The sequence below is a fragment of the Schistocerca americana genome, chromosome 6, assembly GCF_021461395.2.
Source record: "Schistocerca americana isolate TAMUIC-IGC-003095 chromosome 6, iqSchAmer2.1, whole genome shotgun sequence".
Classification (NCBI taxonomy): Eukaryota; Metazoa; Arthropoda; class Insecta; order Orthoptera; family Acrididae; genus Schistocerca; species Schistocerca americana.
The window spans coordinates 91,262,691-91,275,900 of NC_060124.1; the positions used below are offsets into that span (position 1 = coordinate 91,262,691).

At 40.7% G+C, this 13,210-nt stretch overlaps 1 protein-coding gene across 1 annotated transcript in view; it reads left to right on the forward strand.

The window, feature by feature from the left end:
* LOC124619984 (vitellogenin receptor-like) overlaps window positions 1–13,210 on the forward strand; it is an 84,101-nt gene that overhangs the window by 1,785 nt on the left and 69,106 nt on the right. Inside the window, exons 8-15 of the mRNA XM_047146648.1 lie at window positions 458–613; window positions 684–814; window positions 913–1,004; window positions 1,130–1,367; window positions 1,438–1,603; window positions 1,705–1,823; window positions 1,912–2,102; window positions 2,180–2,306. Coding sequence (XP_047002604.1) covers window positions 458–613; window positions 684–814; window positions 913–1,004; window positions 1,130–1,367; window positions 1,438–1,603; window positions 1,705–1,823; window positions 1,912–2,102; window positions 2,180–2,306 — 1,220 coding nt within the window. The remainder of the gene's footprint in view (window positions 1–457; window positions 614–683; window positions 815–912; window positions 1,005–1,129; window positions 1,368–1,437; window positions 1,604–1,704; window positions 1,824–1,911; window positions 2,103–2,179; window positions 2,307–13,210) is intronic.

Genomic DNA, 13,210 nt, shown 5'->3' on the forward strand with positions numbered 1-13,210 from the left:
GGACAGAGAATAACAAAATAAGCAGGTTTCATCTCGGTTCCAACGGAGAACCTGGAGCATGACTCTGAGAAAAAAATGGAAGACTTGTGTATATGCTTAGTCCATTCTTGAAGTACTTGTGCTGTCACTACGAAAATATTCAGGTTATATTTGATAAAACAATGTTGTGCATTCCTTCTTGGTTCCAAAAGGTTAAAGATGAAATATTATTTGGATGTGATCTTTAACTATGAAGATGATAAATTGTTCTTGTTGGAATGCAAATTATACTGCTAATAGTTTCATCCAATAGCTTGGTTATTGCTTTGAGACTCTTAAAATTACCACCTTGTGTTTCATTCTGTTCAGATACCGACAAAATGTTCATGCTATTTCACCAATGTTTATTTTTTAACAACTAATACATTATCATGCACTATGGGTATAGGCTAACTCTGATAGAACACTCAAATTGCAGGTCGTCCTATGGAATATGTGTTCATTGTTGGCGAAAGTGAAATACGCATAGCTTCACAATCATTCAGCCATGTTGATGTTGTACACAGACATACATCCCTCAAAGTAACAGGCCTGGATGTTGATGCCAGAGAGGACTTAGTTTACTGGAGTGCTCGTAAGTGACTGAAGTGGCAGCATATGGCATCGTTAAACACTGTATAGTAACACTTGGATTTTTGTTGCAGGTGACACGAACACTATTTACTCTCTCTCATTAAAGACACGCAACAAGACTTCAGTAACCGGACTAGGAAAACCAACAGAAATAGCTATAGACTGGCTGACAAAGAATGTTTATTATGTAAATGAATTGTTTGTAAGCCAAAGCTATTTGCAGGTGGGTGTTAGCCAAGTGATGGAAAATGCAAAGAAGAAATGGGCCTGTTATATTGCATAACGAACTTCGTCTTCCAGGTATGCAGTTTTGCTGACAAGTTATGTGCCAAGGTGATAACTGGAGAGCACAACACTGAAATAAGGAACTTGGTGGTTGACCCACCTTCAGGGTAAGCAAACTTGTCCTCGGTACAGTGAGTTCAAACTGTGTTAAGAGAGCTAGTCAGCTGCTAGAAAACCCTGTCGAATGAAAATGGTTTTTAATTACATCTGAAATCGGCTCAATTTGTTCCAGCCTCTTGTTTTGGACTGAGACCAGTATGTTCACATTTGGCACTCCATCAAATGCCATACTGAATGCAGAAATGTCTGGAGCAAACAAGCAAAGGGTGATAAAATCAATCCTGGGATATGTTAGTGGCCTGGCCGTGGACCCGATAAAGAGGAGACTTTACTGGGCAGAACAGTTGTCTCATGTTATAGAAGCAGTTGACTACAGTGGTGAAAACAGGCAGCAGCTCTTCAGGAAACAGGTAAGAAATGGGGCACAGAACACACAACTAATGTGGATACAGTGCATTACATTTTGCTTTTTCTGTGCAGGTGGAAAACCCTACTTGCCTTGTGCTGTTTGAGGATAACTTATACTGGCTGACCTCAGGATCTGGTGTGCTAACAAGATGTCGGATTTTTGGAGTGCTTCCCACATGTGAAAAGATTCACATCCATGCATCTGATGCTGACTACTTCACAATTGTCCAAGAGACACGTCAGTTAAAGGGTACAGCTTATATCTTTTCTTTGCAGTTTCTCTGAATTTTTTTAAATATAGAAAATCTGGTAGCCATGTAACTGTGGGTTGTTGAACAGGACATAACCCCTGCAAAGGACACAGCTGCTCATATTTGTGTGTGCTGTCACCACGTGGTGCAGAATGCCTATGCCCAGATGGTAGTGTGGTTGATGCAAACACTCCCTGTAAAAGGAAGGTGAGCTGGTCTATACAGAGCTGCTTGATCCATATTCTGTGGGTTCAGTATACAGCATTTTACTTAAATATTTTCCTTTCTCTTAAAGGACAATCCTCCCAATATGGGTTTTAATGATGGTCAACATAAAACTCTTGCAAAGGCAAAACCAAATACAGCAGAAGGCAACTGGTCACTTGCAGCAGTTCTCACTGTAACTTTCTTGATCCTTGCAATAATAGGAGTTGCATACTATTTGTACAAGAGGCAAATGGTTAACCTGAAGAAACTGGATGTTAGGTAAGTAGGCATTTTGAAAAAACAGGTATGTTTCTAATGCTTACTTCATTTACTAACACCTTTTTGTTCCTTGACAGTGTTCATTTCCGGAACCCAGGATTTGGATTCCAGAGCACTCCAGGCCCAAAAACTTCAGCAGCAGCAGCAGCTCTAAAGCCTGGAGAACATGAATATGTGAATCCACTCCAAATGCCTAAAGAGACAGTATGTTAATTGACTAATAGATCTGCTGCAGGATTGACCCTATGAAAATACTAATTTTCATTATTTCTTTCCAGGTCTCTCCACGTGTCTAAATGTTACGAATTTGGAAGTGCTATTTGTGGAGTTGGCACAGAAGCTGTAAGGCTACTATGCATTTAGAGAGATTAAGGATATAGTTCCCAAATATGTGTGTGAAGTGGTCATGGTTGTATTGCATGTCAGTGTGTTAATATTTATTAAAATTCTGTTGGTTATAAAGGACTTTGTACTCCTGATTTTTAAAAAAAAAATAAAAGCGGAAGATAAAACTTCAGATTCAGAGGCAAATAATTTTCCTGCTTTTATTACTGTGTAACACAAGTTTCCAGAGTAATAAACGGAGTCAATGAACTGCTGAACAATAGTCAGTGTTGTAAATTTTTCTGAAAGTATAAGCTTTGAACAGTAAATTGTTTCCCATTCTTTGCAAGGCAATAGTTCCACTCATGATTAGATTCTACTGGAAATAGTTGTCAACTATGAAAATTCATTGCATTGGCAGCTGAATCATCTTTTTCTAATGAACGTGAGCTCTACACTCCAGGCTCCTTCTGGGTGAAAAATGCTTCTAATAGTGCACTACATGAGTTTCTCAAAACTGAATGATCTTACAATTCCGGTTCAAGGTCAAAATAATACCTTCTAAGCGGAAAAAAGTGGTTCCATTTAAGGGGAAACTTTAACTCTGGAAAACCTAGTTAAGAAGAGTAACTCTAATTTTAACTACATGCATAACTGATTTTGTTAAGGAAAAAAAAATCAAAGCAGACATAGATCTTAAAAACAGTAATCGCAGTAATCGACCACTGAAGGATAAATTTCCAGAACCCTAGAGTAGTACTGGATCCACAATCCACTTCATACAATCAAAACACCTCTTGCCAACAGTGGAAGAGGAACTAATAGAAATATCAGGTGATGGAACACTTGAAAATGAATTCTGATCTCTGGAAAATTTTTAGTCCAGACTGGAAATAAATATCCCAATTTAGCAAGAATGGCAGTGAAAATTTTATTAACCTCGCCTACAACTTACTTGGCAGTCAACATTATCTACAATGACTTTCTTAAAGACGAAACATAGATTTCGACTACAGCTCAAAGGGGATTTGACAGTTGCTGCTTCAAAGGTCCAACTAAGATTGGAACTGCTTTCTTTGCAAATTCAAGTATTCACATTCCATTAAATAAAGTAAAAATAACACATTAGATTCAGAAGTGGAAAACATAATTCTTAAAGTGCATATGATGTTAATGGAATTTCAAACAGTGATCTGAAAAGTTGTTCAAATTTAATAATCAGTCTCCTTAGTGATAGATGCAATATGTTACTGACACATAGCATTTTTTCTAAACATATTAAAATACACAATCCTTAAAACTCATTAAGTGAAATGTAAAAAAAAAATGCAAAATTTCCTTACTGACATCTTGCTTCAAAATATCCGAACTAATGTACTAGAGTAGTCTTGCTACATAAGCAGAAACAATTTATGTAGCATCACAGTTCAGGTTCCAGAAGTTGCCCAACTGCAGATGCTTTAACAATGTCAGAGTAGACAATTAGTGATGGGAAGGGGAATCACAAATAGTCCAGAAGTGGTACTTCAACAAATATTAGTTACAGTAAATCCCATTAGTCAGAAAGCAACAGAAGAGATCGTAAATGTTTTCCAAAGAACTATTAAATGGGTCCCAGAAAAAGGTCCCCAAATCTTGGAAAAATCATGCTTTTCAGTTCAGCCATATTAGCAACTGATATAGCATAAACAGGAGTAAGTAAATTGGCTCAATGATACAAAAATTTGGGTGTAAGTATTGATAAAACCTTGACCTGGTAGAAGCAAGTTACAGGGCTTCTCAAACAATAAAGTTCAGCTACTTCTGCTCTTCATACGATTTCTAGTCTTGGAAACTAATCTCCTTACATATTTTGCATATTTACAATCAGTATCTGATGGAATTATATAAGGAAGAATAGGAACATGACAATCAGTTACAGTTCCAGTAGTGTTTTTTTTCTTTTTAAAAAATCGTTGCTTATCCAGATTTCAGCTATGGCCATCTTCAGTGCATTTAAGTGGGCTACAATCAAATGCATAACGGTACTTGTCATAACTTTACTGGTGTATAGGCAGAAGGGAAATTTTCTTCTGCCTAGACATCCATAGTCAAATGGTGACATGTGTTGCTAAGGGTTTGTTGGATTGTAACCCACTCATATGGACTGAAGATGGCTATTTAAACCTGAAATCTGGATTTGTACAATAATAAAAACCAATGGAACTGCAACGGGTTGCTATGTTACTCTTCATTAGTATATGGTTGCTGTGCACTATGGTTCCTTACAGAATAATTTTCCCCATCTGGAAGGAGCATGTCATTGGAGATGAAAATCATAGGGAATTTTCTCACAATGAGCCAATCATCTTCAGAATGAGGCTAATGATTCAAAGACCTTCCCAGCTGCACCATGGTTCCTCATGGTATCATGTACTGAAGACTATCAGTAGTTCACTGCAGTAAATGTTTATTATTCAGAGAGGTGTTGGTTCAATTGCTGGCCTCGTGAAATCCTGCTCTTATTTATGAAATGGTATTTTGCTTTTGGAGACTACTTCTGATTCTCAAGCACAAATACTACTTGCAGCTTTGCTTCTCCACGACTATCTTGTTTGAACTGAGGTCAAAGAAAGCTGAATTCTTCCTGTGTTATTTGTACTAGGCTGCTTGGTGGTCTGACCAAGTCAGAAATCCAAAGGTACCTCTAATCAGGGCATCAGTGCAGTCCATCAGATGACAAAAAAGTAGATGCATCCTTAGTGCCCACATGCCCTCTTTTGCACTTTTTGTGGTGCTTCTGTCAAAGATCGAAGCAGGCTATGAAGTTACAACAGTTTGACCATACATTCTGAACCAAATACACTACTATTGCTACCAGTATCATTATAACCTCACTCAATGGTCCTGTAGACAGATGGCCAAATGTGTAACCTGTGGTAGGGACGCTTACAAGGGAGATTTTCCACCTCCTTCTCCTCCCCCCCCCCCCTCCCCCTGTATCAACTGTAATGACAACCATGCCGCCTCCTCACATGTATCTTGATAAATGGGCCATCCAGGTGAAGCAAAAAGTGCCTTGCCTGTTCACTCAACTTGTTGGCTAGTCAAACTCTACATTCTACCATCTGCCACCTGCAGTACTGTTCTTGCTACATCTCGCTCCACAAAGGACATGGCCATGCATACATGTGACACCAAATTCAGTGTTGCAGTTGTGAAACCACCCAGTGTCGTGGTAGCATCTGTCTTATCCTCCAGCTGTGCAACAACAAAATTTTCACCTCTCAGGGTGAAGGCCACTGCTACACAAACAGCAGGCAGAAAAGGACCAAAGGAATACTCCTGTGAAGACTTCCTATGTCCCTCCAGCCAGCCAACATCTGAGTTGTCTTGTGCCAAAACAGAAAAACTCGAAGTCAAACATAGGTAAATGGTTTTCTTTGCTGACTCAAAGATCCTCTTTGATGGTACTGCTATGTGATTCCATCACCAAGATGACCTCCACGTTGCTGGTGCACACTATGGACTATTCTGCCCTGGACTCCAGATTGACAGAGGTAGAATGCTGACACCTCTGTAGATCTCGTGGAACAGAAACCTCCAGCCTCTGCATCGTGTAACAGTGAGTCTTTGAAGGATGGTGCTTGGCAGCAACTGAAATGATACCCCCCTTCACTTTTCCTTCCACTCCTTTCCCCATTATGACTCTCCTCCAATGGAGTGTTTGCAACCTTTGCTCCAATGAGACAGCCTTACGGCTGCTCTCAGAACTACCGTTTCTGCTTGTTCTCCGCCTCCAGGAAACAAAATTGTATCATGACCACTAGGAGCTCTTGCATTTCTTCCTGGTCTGCTTTGACCTCTGATTCACCATTTCCTGACAAAATACCCTTTCTTGAACCACTTACGTTCTCATTCATGTTTGCTGTCTGTTATCGGCCATTTTATCATATGGCGTGTGGGCTGTTGATCACTTTTCTTTTTATCAACTGTAGCAATATGGTGAGACTTCCATTTCTCTAGGGCATATTTTATGGACCTTTCTCAAAGTCCCTGTTTCTAGCTGTCTTTCCTTCTGTTGCATGTGCTTAACATGTAGTAATTTTTAACTCCCCCCCCCCCCCCCCCCCCCCCCTCCGCTTAGTGTTCTAGTTCTGACTTGGGTGCATATCACCGTAATTGTTTTTGCGCCCTAAAACACAAAATCAAACAAAAACAAGTTAGAAATTGTTGATAGCACAAACATGAGCAGTAAGAATGTGCTGTTTGACCAGACATGATGATGGTACCTTTTCAAGGAGCTAGGCATTTTAACTGTGCCATCACAATACATATTCATTAATGAAATAAGTCCTAAATTATCCAACACAATTTGAGAACACTGAGGTCCATATGTACAACACTATAGGGAAAAATTGCTTTACTTTTTAATTATAGCTGTCAGTGGCTAAAAAAGGGTTCAGCATGTAGAAACATTCTTTTGCCCATTTTCCTGATAACATAAAATGTCTGACAGATAGCAAAGGAAATTTTAGATTTGACATAAAATAGTCTGTCCTTCACAATTTAAGTACTTGCACAGTGGTGCCCCCGGTTCCTCCTGTCCACCTCAAACAACACATTGTATACAGAACCATATGAAGTTCATTCAGTTAAACTGAGAATGTTCACCTATACAAGAATCAAAAGGATACGTGGTATGTTTTTTTTTATATAAAAAAGTGGTGTCCCATTACAATGTACCCCTTGCAAAATTTGGACACTGGGTGTTGCAATATTTTGTGACAGACTATAAGGTTTGCCAAACAGTGTACAAAATAATGCCCAGGATAGCAGACAGATGTAGAGAAGTGTCTGATAAATAACATATTACAGAGAACATATGAAAAATATCTACTTTAAAACGCGCGCGCACACGCACACCCACCCACCAAGCATTCGCAACCCACGGTTGCTTCATCAGGAAAGAGGGAAGGACGAAATGATGTGGGTAACCTCTTAGTTCATCCCTATGAAATCCCCAAACCACCTTCCCTACCCTCTGGCTCCTACCCTTGTAACAACCCCCGGTGTAAAACCTGTCCCATGCACTCTCCTCACCACCACCACCACCACCACCACCACCACCACCACCACCAGCAGTCCTGTAACCCGGAAGGTGTATACAATCAAAGGCAGAGCCATGTGTGAAAGCACCCCACGTGATTTACCAACTGAACCGCCTACACTGTGAAGCTTTCTATGTGGGAATGACCAGCAACAAACTGTCCATTCACATGAATGGACACAGGCAGACAGTCGTTGTTGGTAAGGAGGATCACCCTGTGGCTAAACATGCCTTGGTGCACAGCCAGCACATCTTGGCACAGTGTTACACCGTCTGGGTTATCTGTCTGTCTGTGTGTGTGTGTGTGTGTGTGTGTGTGTGTGTGTGTGTGTGTGTGTGTGTGTGTGTGTGTGTGTGTGGCAGTTCGTCACACCGATATGAAGAATGCTTCATGCACACACTGTGCTGAGGTGCTCAGTCTTGGCTTGGCAGCCGTTGAGAATGGAGTGCCCATTGGATGTTACCGCCAAGTGCAAATTGTGCGGAGTTATTAGGTTTTTGAACCTAAATGGCACTGCACCGATTGAAATCCTCACCAATTAATGGAAGTGTATGGATGTCAAATGTTTGTAAGTAGTGTAGAGAGTTTGCAGCTGGTTGGACTGAAATTCATGACGAACAAAGGAGCAGGAGACCATCAATTTCTGACGAGACAGTGTTAAAGGCTGAGTGAAGTAAGCGTGAAGATCGGTGGGTCAGCGTGGATGATCTCTACACGTTGGTTCCTGAGGTTTCCCGAAGCACCGCTCACAGTTTTAGTGGAAACATTGAACTATCGGAAGGTGTGTGTAAGGTGGGTACCATGCATGCTGACTGAGGACCACATGTGGCAAAGAGTTGATGCGTTCTGCGCATTTCTTCACTGCCTTGTAGCCGAACAGGACAACTTTCTGGACTCAGGTGTAAAGTGGTATGCCCAGGTTTCGTCACAACCGAGACCAGCAACAATCACGCCAGTTCGTAACTTTCTGAACAGCTTGGCGGTGAGCTGATATGACATGGGTATACAAAAACTGCCACAGTGTCTACAAAATTGCATTGACAGAAATGGTGATTATGTTGGAAAAATAGCTAAATGTTCAAGCTGTAAACTGACATAAACCACTGTAAAAGATTATAGACCTTACTTTGGGGATATCAGGATATGGTATTCAGATTTTCCAGAGCTGTGAAACATATTGTCACAAAACAAATAATATGTGAAAATTACAACATTACACCACTAAACTATAAAAATAGACAATGTAAATTACTAGAATTACAAATTTCAATTTAACATCCATACAATCAAACCTTCAAAATCTTCAAAAGAGAAGAGAGGATTTCAGAGCCTAAGTGTAGGAGTGAGCAGACTCGAAAACTCATGACAGGTACAGAGCAGAATATACTGAACTATGAGTAGGAATCAATCGGCCATATAAAGCAGAGTATTCAAGGACATGTTAGCTCGTGAAAGATCAAAATGTAAAAATATGACCCATGAATACAAACCACCAGTAACAAACCAGCAAAATGATGATTTGACACAACAAAACGAATAAAGGTCATAATCATACCAATAAGTTCAGTTATATGCAAAGAGTAATTGAAACACCTATCCTCAACCAATGGTTGTACGCTCTTCTTGTGCATGCACACACCAGGGGTACCCAAAACAGAGCTAAGCGTGAGTGTCCACAACTCAAGTTCCATTCAGATGCAATAATGCAATACTTAGGATAAATACAGGATGACACAATCCAGTAGCTTGAGAACCAAAAGCAGACATGTATACGTCTTATTATATAGACTACACTAGTGAATGTCTTCCGCACTATTTGCTAACTGTCCATACAAACTAACCTATGTATATAGATCTAGAAATTAGCTTAAAAATGATAGAGTACATACTGATTTAAAGTCACATAATGAATTGTACTTCAAGAAAACATACGTTTATGCTGAATAAGTCTTTAGCAGTCTTGGCTAACAATTCACAAATATCAGTTACAACACAGATCAAGTCCACAGATGCTAGAGTACCTTACCCAGCACTCATGATATCTCGAAGTTGATTGGTCCAGCAGGGTACAGCCATGCATCAGTGTGGGGAGTGGATCTTCCCACATCATCTTCCCACATCATCTTCCCACATCATCTTCCCACATCATCTTCCCACATCATCTTCCCACATCATCTTCCCACATCATCTTCCAGCTTCCTCCCTGGAGTTCTCATCACACACTGAAATGGATAGGTGACATCAAGTCTACCAATCACATCAAATCTTGAGACATTGTTTTGTGTACTAAATATATTGTTCAATACCTCCTTCACATCACACGAGATGTTCTCTGAGCCGTGCATGACTCGTGTTCCCGCCATCATGTATTTTACACCCTATTTTTAATGTACTTCCACCTCACTATGTTAATTTAAGTTACTACTGTCACTGAGTTGCTGCTTTGCTTGACTGTGACTGGCACTAGCAGTGCTTGTTGATATATCCCCTCTTGTAGTATCTTTGCTCGACTGCTAGGACTTCCAGGTCATTGTTTGTTGTAACGGAGTTCAGGTTGCTGCAGTCAGTAGGAATGCGTCTGGAGTAGTCAGGACCAGCCAGTCGGTGAGTTGCAATGCGGCACTAGTGCAGTCGGGTGGAGCTGCAGTGAGGTCTGCGTCGACATGGCTCGCCTGATCATTGCCGCCACACATCACTTGAGCCGGGCCATGGTTTTGGTGGGTCGTAGGTCGGTCGTCCTACCAGACGATGCGTCTCGGCTCGCTGATAGTTCATGAGTCAGCTCTGTGTGTGTGTGTGTGTGTGTGTGTGTGCGCGCGCGTGTGTGTGTGTGCATCAACTCCCAATTTGTCTTCATGCATGCTTAGTTACTGTTGGGTATTTTTCAGGTCTTCGTGCAAGTGTTTGTCAGGTTGTGTGTAGTTGCCATTATTTCCGTTGAGGACTATTTTAGGTGGTGTCAGCATTCTGAGGGCAGTGCTCCGTCTCATCGGGTGACGTGTAACTGGTTCTCTGAGCGCTTCTGGTCCCCTTCAGTTACCATCTACTGGGACTTGGGTCGGTCCTTTCCTGGTGCAGGGATGTCGTTTAGCCCGTGGGCTTGTTTCCTCTGCATGGTTGGGTCCAAGCCAGTATTTCCGTCATTGTGTGTCTGGAAGTGAGTGGGAGACACAATAGCAGTGCAGTCGCCATGGAGCAGAAGTCGCAACAGACCAGCAGGCAGTTGGTCGGTTGCTGCAGACCGGGGAAGATATCTCCGCAAAGTGCAGTTACTGGGTCCACTGCCTGTCCCTGTGCAGTGTGTGTGTGTGTGTGTGTGTGTGTGTGTGTGTGTGTGTGTGTGTGTAGCTGTCTGATTGCTACATTGCTCTGTAGTTCACCAACCCAGGACATCAAAATTGAGTAGTGGTTTAAACTACCCAAGCCATGTCAATTCATGTTGTGGTGGTTCGTTTTGGTGGTTTGCTGCTGGAGAGGTTTTCCTGTGAGCAACACCGAGTGTTTCTAACGCTGAAATTTAGCTGCCATGCAGTGGAATTAACTATATTGGTTGACTATTATTCGAGAGTACCAGTGGAATTTTCTGCCTTGTGGCCGTGAGTGTTCTGGTTACCTGCCCTAAGCACAAAAGTAAATTCAGGCAGTATTCTTTTGGGTGAAGTTAACTATATTACCGTGTTTCAAATTCAAGTGTACCTGCCAAATTTTCTGCCTAGTCGCTGTTAGTGTTCCGGTTACCTGCCATGGCCACTAACGTAGTTTTAGGTTGCGTCATTTCCTCACCTGTTGTTGCTGTCCAGCATGGTGTGTGATTTTGGCAGCTAATACAAACTCCATTGTGGATTATCATATTTATAACCTTTTCTGTTTGAGTTCTCATGTACTGATTGATGGGAAGCAAGTCATTGTCAGTCGGTCCGTGGCTGCCCCTGGTTGGGTTCCGACTGATGAAGTGTAGTTGGGCTCACCACCTGTCTCGCCTAAGTGAATGAGGGCAGACTAACCTCCCTAGAGGCTTCTGAGTGCCATTGCCTTTATTGTCTTTCCCACCAGTGTTTAATTATCTGTTTTCAGCTACTTAAAATTTAAGGCTTACGGTTATTTTTTTCTTTTTATCTTAAAATTTTGCAAAATTAATTGTGGGCTTTCAGTCTTGCAACCTTATTCTCAAAATTATCTTTCAAGCTTAATCACTGCGGCTTCTGCCTTTAAAAGATTATGGTAATATATTAAAAAATTTTGAAACTTAATTGTGGCCTTCAGCCATTGGTATTGCATCTTCCATATGTTTGTTCTGTCTGTTTTGCCTTGAGGCTTTCCACTTAGCCGTGATTTTTCTTAAATTTATTTTATTTGGTTTTTTAATTGCATTTTTATGTTGTTGATTTTTAAGATTGTTTTTAAACATTGTGGCCTTCTGCCTTTAAAATCTATGATAATATATTCTAAAATTTTTGGAACTTAATTGTGGCCTTCAGCCATTTGTATTGCACCTTAATATGTTTGTTCTATCTACTTTGCTTTGAGGCTTTCCACCTAGCAGTGATAGACTTTTTAAATTATTTTATTGCTATCTTAATTGGATTTTAATCTTGTTGATTTGTTAAGATTTCTTGTTTGGAGGCATTTAGCTGTGAAAGAGTTGCATTTGGTAAAGGTTTGGCTATGTGCCACTTTGGTTGTAAATGTGTTATTAAATTACAATAAATTACAATTAGAAGAGGAAGCTGACCCCCAACCTTATTTGGTCCTTTCCACAATCCTAATTAGCTGTTCTACCCAATGGATTTAGCTGGTGCATCATTCTCCTTAGTAACTACTTTTAAAACTCAATTATATGGGATTTATGTCAGTTAAGATTAAAAAGTGTTCACATTACAAACATTAATAAAGAAAGTTAAATGCAATGAAGAAGGGTGTTTATAAATGAATATTGGGGTTTTAACGCTTTATAATATTTATTACACTCATCACATGATGAAGAAATCGATGAAATGTATGATGAGATGAAAGAAATTATTCAGGTAGTGAAGGGAGACGAAAATTTAATAGTCATGGGTGATTGGAATTCGAGAGTAGGAAAAAGGAGAGAAGAAAACATAGTGGGTGAATATGGATTGGGGGAGAGAAATGAAAGAGGAAGCCGTCTGGTAGAATTTTGCACAGAGCATAACTTAGCTTGATTAACACTTGGTTCAAGAATCATAACAGAAGGTTGTATACACGGAAGAATCCTGGAGATATTAGAAGGTATCACATTATATAATGGCAAGACAGAGATTTAGGAACCAGGTTTTAAATTGTTAGACATTTCCAGGGGCAGATGTGGACTCTGACCACAATCTATTGGTTATGAAGTGTAGATTAAAACTTAAGAAACTGCAACAAGGTGGGAATTTCCCCCCCTGCAGGTCCGGGGTAAGAATAGGCCCGAGGTATTCCTGCCTGTCGTAAGAGGCGACTAAAAGGAGTTTCAACCGTTTCGGCCTTCCATGTGATGGTCCCCCTTCGGGTTTGACCTCCATCTTTCAAAATTCTACAGAAGTACAAGCCTTTTGGGGAAGGATGCCTTACGTGGTGTACCACTGGTCCTCGGTGCACTAAGACCTTGGCACTCAGCATTGTACCGGCGTTGTAACCATACCCACTATTCCTCAAATTGGGCCTAAACGCCTGATGGGTTGTACAAGTTAC